Source organism: Hemitrygon akajei, chromosome 7 (genome assembly GCF_048418815.1).
Source record: "Hemitrygon akajei chromosome 7, sHemAka1.3, whole genome shotgun sequence".
NCBI classification, from domain to species: domain Eukaryota; kingdom Metazoa; phylum Chordata; class Chondrichthyes; order Myliobatiformes; family Dasyatidae; genus Hemitrygon; species Hemitrygon akajei.
This window is the reverse complement of record NC_133130.1, coordinates 171,672,855-171,686,185: the sequence shown is the minus strand read 5'-3', so window position 1 is coordinate 171,686,185 and position 13,331 is coordinate 171,672,855. Positions and strand designations below refer to the sequence as shown.

Here is a 13,331-nt window from a genome sequence, read left to right as displayed (position 1 = left end):
CACTAAAGCCTCAACATATAGAGTCATCCATTCAACTCTTCAGTACTTTTCATCAGAAATCCCATGACGCAATGTAGAACCTGCTCACAGGAACTGGGGAGGGTTACAATAGTAAATGCAGAGTTCCCCACGATAGTACAATCAAGCGCTGACCAACTTCCTTTTGCTTGGTTGTATCTGGCAAAAGATTTGTACCAAGCACCACTGCATTACTGCTCCTAATGTTGCTGTTAAGTTTGCATGCAAGATCCTGTTGAAATTCGTACACATCTTATAGGTGTTAGAGCCAATGTGCATGAATTTTAGTCGGTACAAATATACCCGAGTTAATGTGCTGTACAATATGAAGACGCCCAACATTGCATGCAGAAAATTAACACTGAAATTAATTCTTCAGTATGGCAAGAACCAAATTCACCAGCAGACACCAACAATGGGATAAAAGGCTCCCTTTAATTAGCATTATGGATTGATATATTACATTAATCTCCTTAAAGACAGTATACATTTTTCCCGTGTGCAAGATTGTGCAAGCTCATTAACTTAGGCTTTGTAAAATCTCTAACAGTTTCAAAGAGGCAGTAATTCAGGTGATGCAGTTAACAAACAAAACACAGTATTTCGTTAGCTTAGATTAACTTCTCAATATAACACTCCCTTCTAAGTTCCTAGCTGCTAACTGCAGAAAATCATTAGTTGTCCATTCCTGATGTTCTAAAACATCAGATATGGTGGTAGGTTTGGTCCTCATACACAATTCTGGGTCGATATGCCTGTCAGTACAGCTTTTACGTGTCTGATTAAAGCAGTTGCAATTTTTCTTTTTAAAATTATTTTTGTTATACAGTATGCAAGTGATAGTTTCCATACATTTCAAAATCTCTATGGATACAATCAACTCATACACAAGTTGTCCAAGCAAATTCTTCAAACGTTTAAGACCGTACTTCAAAATTTAAAACACAAAAGGCAACTTAGAATGAACCCGCAGAGAAAGCACGTTAAAAATAAATAGCAGACATTTCAGTTTTCATAAAGTCTAACTGTAAAATAAATAAATCCCAATCCCTAAACTGTCCCACTGTTTACATTTAAATTCTTTCCTAAATTGATGTTTATGGTGAGAAAAACAAAAAACAATGTCTAAAAATTTCTTCAAAGTGCAACTGCAAGACAAATGTTGTTTCAGCCAATTAGTCTTTAGCCTTCAACTGCACCTTCCCTATATCCCCATTAAAAGCCCAGCATGATGTGTATTACCCCAATGCTGCTGAGAGAAGGGTCTGCAACACCAGAGAAATGTAACACTGACTAAGCCAAAAGGAGGTGGTTTTGAATTTCATCCTCTATCCTGGTTTCTCTAACTAGCTGATCTGTAAAGCACTTTTGTGTCAGATTAGGTTCTGCTAGCCATTTTGCTTAGGTTATTGATTCAGACACCTCATGCCTGCATATAATACCAACTGCATTAATACCCCACAGCTGGAAGTATACATAAATTACCTTTTTTCCAGTTTTAACACCATCAGGCCAAGTGTTGCACTAGTGTAAGGAATTCAGATTCCCAGATGTATAACCCAAGATTAGAAATATTCAGAAATGTCATTTGATCATATAGCCTTAAATTAGTGCTAACTAGTACATTATAGCTAGACACTTAGTCACACTCAAACTTAACTACATCAAAATAAAAATAAAGATAGGACTGGTTTTTGGCAAGTTATTTCAAATCAACTTGAACTTAAACTGTCTGTCAGGGCTGGAAATTTTACTTACACGTAGAGAAAATGAACAACTCTCATGGTAATAATCAGATGAATAGACTATTTTATTCATTTTAAAATCACCCAGTTATATGGCTTTAATACCGTTGATTATATTCAGCATCAAATCTTCCCACGTCAACTGACTAACTAAAGTGTGCAGGTGCACATTAAAATTCATTCCAGGAATTTCTTTTTATTGCAAAAACTTTTAAAAAAAGATTGTAGGAACTAGCTAAGATGTTGTTACATGGATCGTGGTTGTATTGGTATGAAGTGTCCCATTGCTTCAAGACTATAAAATACTGAATATTTAGGATGCTGTTTGAAATAAGATCCTTTACTCCAGACTTGCACTAAAATATCTAAATCCACATTGAATATACATTCAATTAGAACAGGTATAGATTTTTCTCCCACAATTCAGATAATTTACAATTAAACATGGTGGTGTCCAACATTCCCAGTCCAAGAAGGTGATTGGAGGGCAAGTACTTACTCTACCTCTTTCCACCTTGATATTGAGATATAAAACAGCCTCAGAACATGTATCCAACAGCTCTCCCTATGGTATTCACTGTTCCAAACCCTTGACCCAAACTGAAATCGTATCACTAGATATGTGCTGGGGGTAAGTCTCAGGTGAGGACAGGTAACCAAGATCAGGAAGGATTTTATTCTAATATGGCCACTAAGGGACAAACTCACATAAGCATCCAATGTCTTTGGTAGCCTGTGAATTTTGTAACGATGGCAGGTTTATATAGACTGGTTTTGGATTAGCACAATGGAGACCTTCTTCTCTTAAGTTACTTTATTTTCTAAAAATATGCAAAATCAGGCGAATTTACATTAGTATTACTATTCATCCACCCACTGAGTAATGATCCCTTTATTTATATATAATAAAGAAAAAACAGATCAGTCTTGACTTACTGGAGCTGCCATTATTTAATCCTACCACGTGAGTGTTCATAATGTAACCTAAAATGCAATAATTTAAATTCTTATACCTTGCCATTTATACTGTATATCCTAACAATCAACATCTGACTCACTGCAGTTTGGCAGTTTCACCTGAAAATTGTTCTAGACAAGCCAAGTCCCAATGCCTTGCTACTCCATTTATTGGAAACGGCTTTGTAAAGGTGCAGCCAGCACCAGTCATGTATGGCTGTCCGTTTGTGTTGGCCGTTACATGTTAACTCTCGCTGTCAACAAAGGCACTGCTGTCCACTGGAAGTCTCAGCTGCTGTGAGGGACTGAAGTGATTTTTGCTGGTCTTCCACTCAAATTTTCATCTCTCCCAGCCATGGCAGTCACGGTTGCAAATTTCCTTGTGTGCTCCAGGAGATGAAGAGGTGTGCTTCTGTGAGATGGCCCTTACGCCCACAGGGAGGGAATAAAGCCTCCATGGAAATGAGGGAGTCAAATAGCAGTCAAGGTTGGAATTCAATTGCAGGCCAGAGTTCAACGTTCGTTGCTGCTTTGACAACGTCCCTTGCTGAGTTGAGATTGTGGGAAGAGAGGTCTCTGCATCCCCTGGCTACAACTGGATCCCTTATACAGAGAGCAGAAACTGGTTTATTTTAGTCTCTGGATCAACTATTTGCCACACAATAAGGAAACTAGTTTAAGAACTGAGAACCAGCACTTTGACTTTGAAACCGTGAAACAGACAACCTTATAAAATCACCTCCATAAAGCATCATTATATGACTTCGGTTTATAAAAACCCTAGCAACAGAACAGTGGAGTCCTAGGCTGCTTTACTAACAGGCTGGTTAAATGTTAACACTTAAAACAGATGCCAATAAGGTTACAATGTCAGGTATGTCAGCTCGCTTAAAGAAAAGTCCAGGCTTTGGAAATAATTTATTGGAAGGCCCAAAAACACTTTGAAGCAACACAAAGTGGTGACTTCTTCAGATAAAATGATAGACCTGTTGGTTCTTTACCGCTAATTCCAACACACTGCATTTCTGCTGTGTGCAATTTTTAGGAAATCTCTGATTGTTCGGTCAAACGCAAGTTTCTCTGAAAGGTTGGGCTGGATACTCGACAAAAAGACCTACTTCCTCATTAAAGAGACATTAAGCCATCAGTTGCTAATTTGCTAATTCTTTTTATAAAATTGTTGAGGGGTTGGGTTGGGCATGGTAAATGAAATCAAAAAATCAAAGAAACACTTGTTTAAGGCCCCAGTTGAGAACTCATGCAGACCAGAATAACAGATGGAAAGAGGGGTCATTTGCTTACAGTACAGTTTCAAGTTCTGAAATACCTGAAAAAGTGTGGTCCCTTTTCGCATTGCTGACAGTAATACAAAGACCTGTTAGTAAATCTGATGGTTAATTTTGGTAAAGATCCACTGAATCTAGTTCTTTTTTTTTTCATTTAAATGTCTCCACACTATGTACATGTATTATACAAAGAGAAGATTCAGTCTTCAGCTCTCCTTCTCACAAACAGTTGGTGCAAATCTTTTCACTTTTCCTAACAGTCTGTCATGCAGGTGGTGTTCTGCATCACTTGCGATCATCAATGGTTTTAATGAATTCAACTGCTGCTGTGAACTGCATCCACCAATAGGATTCCTCTCCACTGAGCCGGCTGGCATAGAAATTATTGATGTACTGAACAGTGGACAGCAGGCAGGGTGGGTTAGCCTAAAGGTATAAAAGAGATGAATTAAAAGCCGTACAAAATCAGGAGGGAGAAAGAATCAGACCATATATTACTTCTCATTCAATAGCAACGTCTTAATTTATGCTTCATGGGAAATACATATAAAATGTTAAGATATTCGAGAGGCATTGAGAATGGTTCAATTAGATTAAAGGTGTTTTATATCACCTCCACTACATCATCTCTCAGACATGTTGCATTGTCTAGCCTTGCCAATTAGCCTGAAGAAACCATCATTAGTGCTACAGAATCCTGCAGGAATTAATGACAATGATTTTTTTCTCCAAATACATTAGAACAACATCTTACTGACAGCAGATGATATTCTTAGTTCAAAATATAAATTTGCATAGGATTAAGTAGCTGCCTTTTGCACAGAGAAAGCATCATTACCACCCAAGCTCAGAAGTGGTCAAAATGTTCAAGGTTCAAAGACTTTGCAAACACAAGAGATTCTGCAGATGCTGGAAATCCAGAGCAACACACACAAAAATGCTCATGATGGATCTCAGCCCAAAACGTCGACTCTATATTCTTTTCCATAGATGCTGCCTGACTTTCTGAGTTCCTCTAGAATTCTGTATGTGTTACTCATTATAGGGTTAGACAAAATTCCTCAGGATGCTATCTACTGTTCATCAGAAAAAAACATCTATGGACAATCTAAATAAAACTGAAATTTGCTGCAGCTATCCAGGTGAAAATATATTTAAGTGCATAAAACAGTTCAAAAAGTAAATTAATTTTCAGGACAAAAGAAATTTTTATTTGCCTAGCAGAAGAATGCATTCCTTTGCTTGTGTGCAGAGTTGAAAATACCAGTGGCTTTTTAGAATGGCTGCATTGTAACTGCACTCTTGTTAAAAAAAAATGATATTCATCTGTTGGCTCACCTTGATGAGGACAAAGACAAGAACGGGAACAAAGTCGTCTGCCCCAGGGACTGAGTCCTCATTGGCCAAGCTTAACAGATTCATTATGGTGGAGCACATTCGCAGGATACACTGAACCTTATCTCTTGGGGTCTTGTATGCATTGATTGTTCGAACCTCTGATTGTGCAGACGGCCATGGAGCCTCTTTCAAATACACCTAAAAAGGTACAGAAAGTGCGCAAGATATACAATATCACAATCTCAACATAACCATTAGGATTACAAATTAATTTCTATTTTATGTAGGTGGGATCTCAGAAGCAGGCAATATTAACAATAAGGAATACAATTACTGTGACCTATGAACAGAAATATTTGTGCAGTGCAGAGAAAATTTAGAAGTGCAGCTCCCCTTGTGTATTCGCCTGTAACAAAAATACCTCCACAGACTTCACAGCGTAGGCATCCGACCAGCTCCAGAGTGGTGACCTCCATTGAATGCACAAAAGAATTTCAAAACATCAGACAACATTGGACAAATTTCACTAGTTCCTTGAGCTGGAGCACTGGGCAGTAAATTCTGTTTTGAGGGCAGAAAGATCTGAGAGGAATAGTTCCCTCTAAAAGCATAGATTATCTCAGTGAATTAACAGCACAAAAAGATGGGTCTAGATACTGTATCACACATACTCTTCAAAGGTGAGAGAGCAATGTAGATTTGTATTGGAAGTGGAGGAGATAGCAAAGGAGGGGAGGGTGGTGGTGTGCAGAAAAGCCATGAAGATTCTGCCCACGATGTTCACTTCCTTTCATTTAACGATTCTGAACAGCAAGTTGCATTTGCTAAGCTGCATACATAATATACTGTATAAACTGTTTATGTGGATGACACGGTAGCACAGCAGTTAAAATAACACTTTACACTGTCAGTGCTTGGGGTTCAATTCCCACTGCTAAGGAGTTTGTACGTTCTCTCACCACCAGGCAAGGGAGAAAATGTAGAAAGATAGAGAAAAAAAACAGCAAAGTGATTAACAGCCAGATTCAAACAACTACCCAGTTATAATAAAGTCAACTTGGCTCAAACATTACAAAACAAAACAAAGATGCTTTGGCATGGGTTTAGCTCCAATATCTTCCCCATTAATGTTTCAGCGACTGTCATGGGGAAGAAGGGGAAGCAAACATAGACTCAAGTCACACTTACTATGGATCTTTCTCTCCCTCTCTCTCTTGCTTTTACATTCTGGCACTGCTATCAGTGAAACTGTTAAACTGTTGGAGATGAGAACAGGTAATCTGCTGAGCTGAGAATAGCAAGATTAATGGGAAGTAAAGAAATAGGAAGAGACTTGGTAAAAAAAAACCTCTTCATACGAAGAGCTAACAACACACCAGTATAAAAAATGTGCTCTGAAGCCAATTTGTTAGGAAAGATTGGTGGCAAATTCTTGATGCCACAAGTACTCTATTAAACTAACTTGAAGCACGAGAGATCAAGAGCTGAGAAAGTATATAAAAAAATAAATTGGACTTTAATTTAAATATTCAGTTTTCACCGAAGTTCATTAGATTAACTTTAAGACTTGTTCACCGGAAACCAACTTAACTCAAACTGGGCAGCCAAAGATGGAGGTAAATCTTGCAGGTTATGACCAGCAGTACTTAAGGGAACCATGGGTGTTCATCCATGATCCTGGTCTTACATGAATACACTGCACCAACCACTGGATTTGATGGACTCTCAGGATCCCCAGGATTATATTGGTAAATTCCCACTCAGATCAGAGGCCTCGTTCATTTTGATGGGGTTTCTTGTCTAATTTAATTATGATTTTCAAGTGTTTCAGTGTGTTTTGATCTTAATCAAAAAGCTTTATCAGATCCTAATTGACTGAATGTCAGAGACAAACCACTAAGCAGCCTCAGCTTCAACAGAATCTCTGGAAAGCAAGGCCTAATCTTGCTGGTGGTGAGACTACATGTCCGATCACAGGATGGAAGGGTCAGCGAGAGGTGCATCACAACCTGGTGAGTGTGGGTATCAACGCAAGGCTGGATCCAAAGAGTGTTTAACACTTGCACTGCAATTTTCACGTCAAATGCTTCACTTATAATTTCAGTTCTATATACATCTACAAGGGAAACGTACTGAATAACCTTTATCTAGTCCAAATCCACTCTACCATTTTTGCTCCAATCATATTATACCATTCTGTGCTGCAGAGAGACAAAGTGTAAATGTTCCATTCTAATGGGCCACACTTCCAGGTTCTAACTAACCCTAGTTATGTGAAAATATCAAATCCTCAATGTATTGTAGATACTTTTTCTAGTTGCAAAGGAAGCTACAACCCAAAGGGATGAGGAACAAGGGAAGGTTACTAAATTCCCCAAGCCTGTTCTGCTAGAAATGTAAACTTATTTATCCATGGGACCCTTTATCACGTTCTCAGATATACTATTTGTCTCCACCTTCAAAATATTCAAAGGTTCAGGGTCCACTGCTCTTTTTCATCCAGAAGTCTCCTCTGTCTACTTTTGATTTAATTGTCCTGGCAATGAATGATAACACTGAGATCCCTCTGCATTTCAGCATGCTACAGTCAGTCACCAGTTATATCATTTGTTTCTTTTGTAGACAACTTCACACTTCCCACAAACCGTACTTGCAGATTCATTTGTTCACATGCTTTCCTTTTTGCTCCCTGAAGTCTTCTAATGTCCTCTTTGCAACTTCCATTCCTGCTCATTTTTGTGTCAATTGCAAATTTAACAACCATACCACTCAGTGGCATCTACAAGAATGATGGACTCTCAATCTACCCCTTGCTCTTTATTATACGCCTGCACTGCACTTTGTAACTGCAACACTTCATTGTGCATTCTGTTACTGTCTTCCCTGGAACTACCTCAGTGCATTATCCATATGGATGCTAGACAAAATGATTCACTCTATCTTGGTACATGTGAAATAATACACAGAATTACCAAATTGTAAAAACATGAGGCCACAGCACAAATCCCAGTGGTACACCACTTGTTGCATCTTGCCAACCTAGAAAACAACCCATTTTTGCCTGATCTCAATTTTCCGTTAGCTAGTCTTCTATCCATTATAAAATTACTCCCTAAACCATGAGCTCCCACTTTCTGCAATAACATACTGTTAGGGTTAATGTTAGGGTTAATTCGAGACTGCCATTACAGGTCAGGAGTGGCTCACGTAATATTAGGAGGCCGGAATGCGAGGGAGGGGGGAGCGAAACTGGGGATTCCGCTACACCGAAACTACCAGTGTCACGCGATTCAGTAAACAAAAGAAACAGGTAACTCGTGAGTGTATGGCGTCGGGCCAATAAGATGGACACAAGTGCCCGATATTACCTAATATGTAGCGGGGGGTTGTGCTGGGGGGAAAAGGGATATAAATAAGAGCAGATTGTAAGGGGAAGTCGGAACGCGCCTTCTCCAGCGACTCCGTGGATTCGCTGTGCCAGTTACGGATTCTGCAATAAACCCAAGTTTTGTAATATTCCGGTGTTGGTTGTCTCTCTTCCTAAACGAACACAGGGCAGAATTTCAAGCCCAACAATACTGACACCCTAGCAAAGGTTTTCTTGAAATCTAGATATAGTACATCTATTGGTTCCAATTTATCCACAAGGAAATGCTGTATTTATAATGAAATTTACAAAACAAATTGCAGATACTTAAAATCTAAAATAAACCAGAAAACACGGGACACATTCAGTAAGATGAACAGCATCTGTGGGAAGGCAAACAACATTTCAAGTTGAAAACAAGAGAATGTGTGGGAATGGTTGGACAGGACAATGGGGATCTTTCTGATAGGGGCAATGCTAGGGTTGCCAATGGAGATAAGCTACAAAGCCTATCCTGTCAATGGATTAATAGGGGCAGTTAGGCAGAAAATTAACAAAAGATGTGATACAAGAAAGTGAGAAGGTTAAAAAGTATAAAAATTACAACATGCCCTGTTCAGCCAAGTCATATTGTACTGGATTTCCCCTTCTATTCCCCACTTTGGCCTCTTATCTCATCTCACCTGCCCATCACCTCCCTCTGGTGCCTCTCCTCTTTCCCTTTCTCCTATGATTTACTCTCCTCTCCTATCTGATTCAGTCCTCTCCAGCTCTTTACCTTTCGCACCCACCTGGCTTCATTATCTACTTCAAGCTACCCTCCTTTCCCCCTCTGGTGCCTCTCCTCTTTCCCTTTCTCCTATGATTTACTCTCCTCTCCTATCTGATTCAGTCCTCTCCAGCTCTTTACCTTTCGCACCCACCTGGCTTCATTATCTACTTCAAGCTACCCTCCTTTCCCTCTCCCACATTTTTATTCTGACATCATCCCCTTTCCTTTCCAATCCTGAGGAAGCCCGAAACTTCGACTGTTTGTTCATTTCCACAGATGCTGTCTGACCTGCTGAGTTCCTCCAGCATTTTGTGTGTGTTGCTTTGGATTTCTAGCATCTCCACAAGATAAATTATGGGATGGCAGATTCAGCCAGCTCTGATAGACAGTGGTTACCCAAGGATCTAGGATTAAATGCGGATTCTAAAAGGCTGCAACATATGCAGATAGAAGATTTTGTTGAGCCTCAGTGTTACAGTGGGTGGCCAATAAAGAGTGGGAGTGGGATGGAGAATTAAAGTGGTAGACAACAGGGAGTGCCAAATTCTATCTGGGGGATCTGCAGCAGTGTGAACACCAAAATGAAGTACACTTGAATCGTTCCTGCATTGGAAAGACTGTTTGTGTCCCTAGATTAGGAGAATGGAAGCCGTAAAAGGATAGGATCCAATTCTCCTGTGCCTGCATGAGGAAGTGCCGTACAGTAAGTGTGTGGTGGGGACAGGAGACCACAAAGAGCTACCATGTCTCCAAAATGCTGCAACAGCAGATGGGGAAAAAGACCAGTCTTGTGGTAGAATCTGACATTCCTTTGATTGAACTTACTCTGTCCGTACTTTATAGTTTCTATCTGCCTCCATTTAAATGTCAACCTACTGACACTTTTAATTTATTTCCATGACAACCCTAACCAAATCCTATCATAGATATTCCCTTTGACCTACCCAATTCCTCTGCATTCAATTCTCTTTCTAGCTTTGAAGGGTTTTCTAACCTAAAACATTAACCCTTTCTCTTTCCACTGCCATTGTCTAACCTACCAAACATTTCCTGCATTTTTTTTGTTTTTGTTGTAATATTTAGAAATTCTCTTCCAAAACTCTTCTGCACAGAATTGCCAAATACTAAATTATCTTAAGTTATTACCTCTGGAATTTGAAGTGCCCTGTGATTTGCAGTGACGACTTTACAGAGACGTTGAATGTGCTCATAGAAGAGCCTGGAAATAAATTACAGCAACAAAAGGTTATGGTCAACTAAATTTGTAGCTTAAAACTTAATTAAATTTGTTTAAACAACAATAACATTTATACAGCACATTTGAGAAAATTATCTTAAGGCAGGTTTTAGAAATAAAAACAGAGGAAAAAATCTGAGAATTATTTGTATGAGTGCATTGTTTTTACCCAAATACTGCCCTGTGCAGAATAAACTACTTCAGAAATAATTTAGACTTTAAAGGTAGATTCACTGTTGAATGAAACAGCAAGCCCATCAGACACAATATTATACATATATAATTGCACATAAGTTGCAAAGAACAAATTCAATACACATTATAAAAATCACAAGAGTACTTGTGGTCTTCCTGGTTTAAAAGTTTTGAACATACCATCTTCCAAAAACAGATATTTTGTGTAACAGATGTAAAATAAATTCTGCTTCTTAACTGTCTTGGTTAGAACTTGCATTTGTTTAGCACTTAATCACAAACACCTCAAAGTACCTCAGAAAATAAATTGCCAGCTGAGTTCCTCCAGCATTTTGTGTGTGTTGCTTTATAATAAAAGCAATTTCACACACATGCATTTGTAATAGTGTTTGCATAATAGATACTAAGGTATCTATTACATCATTTCTTTGGTCCATATTGCGACGGTCTCAAGTCTTTAATTTCTGACCTGGGAATATATAATTTGGCTCCACCTCAGAGCTGAAAACACTCTCTCCCTCTCTTATGGCTATTACATCTGAACTCTGTACTGCACACTGTAGCATTTAAACTCTACTGGCACTTCACCCTGAGGGGTAATACATAAGATTAAATATTGCTGAAACCTTCACAGTAGGAGAAAAATTTCCAACATTTGAATTTTAAGCTCAAGTGCAGTTGCTATCTGCAATATGTAGTTAAATATCACCTTTTCAAACACTAATATAGTAAGTTATCAACAACTACAGTTTATGAAGTCAGTTTTTCAAATGGCATTTCCAATAAACATTTTTGAAGGCCACTTTCATTCAGTATTCTATGACTTTATTAATGCCCTAATTACAGAAAAAAAGCAGCATTTTTTGTGGGGCTCAGTAACAACTGAAAGGAACCACGAGTACCTTGTCAAAAGTTGTGCACAATATTTATTGTTACTTACTGGTCACGTAAAATATCACCATCCTGATTGGGGTAGAAGGCAAGTTTGAAAATGCGGTTCATGACACTGCGCTCAATTGCCATCTGTGCATCCTGGAGCTGTTCCTCACTGGCGTTCTGCCAGATAACATCCTGTGCCATTGCTCCATACAACGACTGCAAGAATTCTTCCACTAAGGCTGTTTTGTCATCTGCTGCAGTGAGATTCTGGAAGTCTGAACAAATAGTGAGGCTAAATCAAGCAGTGCACAAATAGTTATTTCTTTAAGAACCTAGGCCATAGCATCTCTCAGTTCCCACCCTCTTCTTCCAGCAGTGCCGGCTTTCAGGGAATTTCATTTAGCAGACACTGACTGCCCTCTAGTGCCTCACCTGCAAGCTGTAACAGTGAGTCTTGGCAGGATATTTTCCATGGAGACCGTCACAGTCTAGCCAGATTCTGCTTTCACCCACTGCCAACAAACTTCTCAGTGTGGGTTAATGGATAGCAATCAAGAGCAAGAACAACAACTTGTATTTATATAGTGGTTGTAATGTCCCAAGGCAGTTCACAGAAGCTTCAAACAGAATGTTGGCTGATCTTCCTCCTAACTAGCCCAGCGTCACTAAGAGCCAACACTGCGCCCCAACTGCTTCACAAACCAAAAATTAGCCAGCACAGTATGGGTGCTTCTGATCTATTTGGCTTGATGCTAAGGGGAGGAGGGCTTCTCTTGACGAGAGCCAAACCATCAGAGGAAGCTCTACATTACACACTTCAAAAAGATTCAGAGACCTACAAGTTCAAGACTAAAACGTTTTCAACCTGAGCCCATCTATGTCAAATTAAGCATTTTATTTGTCTCTAGCATGAGTAAGGATCCTTCATGATGCAGCAATAACCAGAAGGATCCCACCCACACTGCTCATGGACTGTATGCCCTGCTCCCATCAGAGAAGAGGCTACGCAGCATTCACACCAGGACTACCAGTCTCAAAAACAGTTACTTCCTCTAAGCCAACACCTCCACCCATTCCCACCAGTCCTACTTTATAATTTCCCATCAGTCACCTTACATACAGATACTCCTGTATTTAAGTGTCACTTTATGGACATGCAATCAGTGTACATATATTTATATATAACAGTATTCTGCATTGCAATTTCAAAACACATTCATTAGCAATTGAAATTTTCCATAAAGATGAACCATCTTGGCAGCATAGTAAAAGTTCCTAGCACACAAGTTGACTTAAAATCCATTGATCACACAATTACAGTAACTGACAATTACGCAGAAAGCCAGATTTGACTTTACATTCAATAGTTAATCTAATCAACTATTCAGGGTAGCCCCTCACCACCCCCCTCTATTATCCCCACCAGTTCACTACACTGTAAACACTTTAAACCATTTTTATAATGTTGTTTACATTGTAAATACAAGCTGGTATTTAAGTATTTATGCATATTTCATTCAATTTTAACCTCAACTTT

General features: G+C 39.0%; 1 protein-coding gene across 11 annotated transcripts in view; it reads right to left on the bottom strand.

Annotated features, from left to right (window-relative positions):
* Nucleotides 1-434: 434 nt before the first annotated feature.
* The window catches only part of gapvd1 (GTPase activating protein and VPS9 domains 1), a 128,251-nt gene continuing 115,354 nt past the window's right edge, over nt 435-13,331 (bottom strand). For all 11 annotated transcript variants that reach the window (XM_073052605.1, XM_073052607.1, XM_073052606.1 and 8 more), the window contains 4 exons: nt 11,856-12,069; nt 10,630-10,702; nt 5,345-5,542; nt 435-4,432 (listed from right to left, as the gene is read on the bottom strand). In XM_073052605.1, the coding sequence (XP_072908706.1) occupies nt 4,292-4,432; nt 5,345-5,542; nt 10,630-10,702; nt 11,856-12,069 (626 nt within the window). In that variant the 3' untranslated portion in view covers nt 435-4,291. The remainder of the gene's footprint in view (nt 4,433-5,344; nt 5,543-10,629; nt 10,703-11,855; nt 12,070-13,331) is intronic.